Below are 2,608 nucleotides of genomic sequence, written 5' to 3' on the forward strand. Positions count from 1 at the left end.
GGGGGGGCTCGAACCCACGAACTGTGAGATCAACACCTGAGCCAAAGTCGGACGCGCAACCGACTGAGCCACCCAGGCGCCCCCTCTAGGATTTATTTATTCCAGCTCTAGGTATGTACCCTGAGCAAGGCCGCTTCCGTACCCCCGCCCCCTCCACCCCGCTGTGGGGGGCCCTTTGCTGACCTGCAGCGGGGTAGGAGTGCCTACTACGGCCTGGCACTTTTCTAAGGCTTTGCATTCATTTAGCAATCCGGTAACAGCCCTGGGAAGCAGTGCGAGTAAGAAAACGGAGACACAGAGAAGTGGAGTTAATTCCCAAAGTTACAAAGTCAGGAAGTGGCTGAGCGAAGATTCGAACTTGCACCTCCCGTCTCTGAGGCCAGGTCCTGGCGGCAGGAGCCACCCGGCCACGCCCCTCACCGCAATCCCCGCCCCCGCGGGCACCTTAGNGGGTGGCCAGGGTCTGGGCGCCCTGGGCGGGTCTGCCGCCTTCCAGATCTGGAGCGCTGGACGTGGGAGGGTGGGGTGGAAGCGGGGACGGGGAGCAGGGGTGAGGGAGGAGGGCATGGATTCAAGTGGCCACGCTGCCGCCGGCTGTCGGGTGGCCTGGCCCAGCCTGGGCATCCCTCTCTGTCCTCATGGGCATTGGAATCGGGGACCCCTTCGGTGACTGGTGCTCCCTTCAGGCTTGTGCGCTGGTCCCTGTCGCGTTTCGGCCGGAGTTAGGCTGTCCCCTCTGTGCCCTCTCCCTGTCCCCAGGTCTCCTGCAGATGCAGCTGATCCTGCACTATGACGAGACCTACCGCGAGGTGAAGTATGGCAACATGGGGCTGCCTGACATCGACAGCAAGATGCTGATGGGCATCAACGTGACGCCCATCGCTGCTTTGCTCTACACACCTGTGCTCATCAGGTGCGACGCTGCTGTCCCCAACAGGGCGGGACTGCCACTCAGATACTGAAGGGTGCAAGGGCCCTTGGCCCATGGGGTCTCCGCCTGCCCCGGTGTTCTTGGGGGGAGGGTGCCTACCTGGAGGGGTGAGAAGAAAGGAGAGGACCCACGTTTCGGGAAGGAAGCAGGAGCTTGACCCCAGGGCACCTTTCCCACAACAGAAACTCACGCCTGCTCCTTCCCTCAGCTTGCCCCTGCCCCACGTGGCACTGTCTTTGTGCCCTCCTCTGTGGTTTGGAGCTATAGGGACCTTTCCAAGACCAGGGCTGTGAAATCTCCATAGAGGATCTGATCAGCCCTAAGGCCCAGCACCAAGCCCAGCCCGATCAGCTCTGCGGCCAGTATTAAGGGACATTTCTCACTGGAAAGACGTGGCCCGGCGAGTGCCCGGAAGGTCCACCCTGGATCTGAGCCTTGGAAGCATCTGGTCCAGCCTCCTGGCCAGTGCAAAACCCCCCTCCACATGCACCCTCCCCAACAGGAGGTGGCTCTCTGCTCAGATGAGACCCAGAGTCTAGCGGACAAATTAGATGGGTTTTAGTTCCTCTCTCTTAAAATAAAAAGACCCAAACCAACCAAACAAGAAACAAACAAAAAACCCCAAGCCCAAGAAACCCAAAACTCCTTTAACATCATTGTACAAAGATCGTTAGGATCATAACCAAAACCAGAAAAAAGAAAACCGTCCCAAGCCCCCCAGTAAATCAGCTGTGTTGTCCTAGCACCAGGCAGGGATAACGTTTACGTCCTTGTCACCAGAGCGTGTGCCAAGTTCACTTTCGCTTGCTTTCTTTTCACTGCACATATCTTGGCCTGCTCCACACTGAGGACTCTGTGATGGTAGCATCTGCAGAGACGGGAGCACCCAACCGTGGCTCAGAGTCGGACACCCAGCCCCTCCCCTCCTTTTTTTTTCATGCTCACTTTGTGCTTGTAGCTCTTTCCTTCTTAAAATTAAAAAAAAAAAAAAATTCTACATTTCTAGCGGTGCCTCTAGCAGATCAGAGGCATTATGGCTCTGAAAACACACCGCTGTTAATAACAGCTAACTCTTGTTTGATTTCCTTTTTTTTTTTTTAATGTTTTATTTATTTCTAGGAGAGAGAGAGAGAGACAGCGTGAGCAGGGGAGGGTCAGAGAGAGAGGGAGTCACAGACTGAAACAGGCTCCTGGCTCTGAGCTGGCAGTCAGCACAGAGCCCGACGCGGGGCTCGAACCCACGAACTGCGAGATCATGACCTAAGCGAAAGTCAGACGCTTAACCGACTAAGCCACCCAGGCGCCCCTCTTGTTTGATTTCCAATGTGCCGGGCACTTTGTGAGCGCTGCCTCATTGCCTACAGTCCCAGGCAGGTGCTCTGACATGGAGAAACCGAGGCATTCAGCGGCTTGCCCGGATCCCACAGGTAGCACCTGGCAGTCTGAAAGTTTGAATCGCCCCCGCTAAGCTTGCCCCTTGCCCGGACGATCAGGCTGATTTCCTAGAGGGCTGTGCCAACCTGCATGACCTCAGGTTGTGTGCATCATTTTTTAAGCCACAGCCTCACCGGCAGTGAGTGCTGAGTGCTAATCTTTTTACTTTTTGCTCATTTACTCCCTCCAAATGTGACTCCCCTCCCCCCCCCCCCCCCGCCCCACAACAGCAGGGGGGGGCGG

The 2,608-nt window shown here is 56.6% G+C and overlaps 1 protein-coding gene across 1 annotated transcript in view; it reads left to right on the forward strand.

The window, feature by feature from the left end:
* Nucleotides 1-570: 570 nt before the first annotated feature.
* The window catches only part of UNC93B1 (unc-93B1 regulator of TLR signaling), a gene marked incomplete at its 3' end in the record, with an annotated part of 12,830 nt that continues 10,792 nt past the window's right edge, over nt 571-2,608 (forward strand). The window contains exon 1 of the mRNA XM_077766568.1: nt 571-913. Coding sequence (XP_077622694.1) covers nt 639-913 — 275 coding nt within the window. The remainder of the gene's footprint in view (nt 914-2,608) is intronic.

Source organism: Crocuta crocuta, unplaced genomic scaffold (assembly GCF_008692635.1).
Source record: "Crocuta crocuta isolate KB4526 unplaced genomic scaffold, BGI_CrCroc_1.0 scaffold636, whole genome shotgun sequence".
NCBI lineage: Eukaryota > Metazoa > Chordata > Mammalia > Carnivora > Hyaenidae > Crocuta > Crocuta crocuta.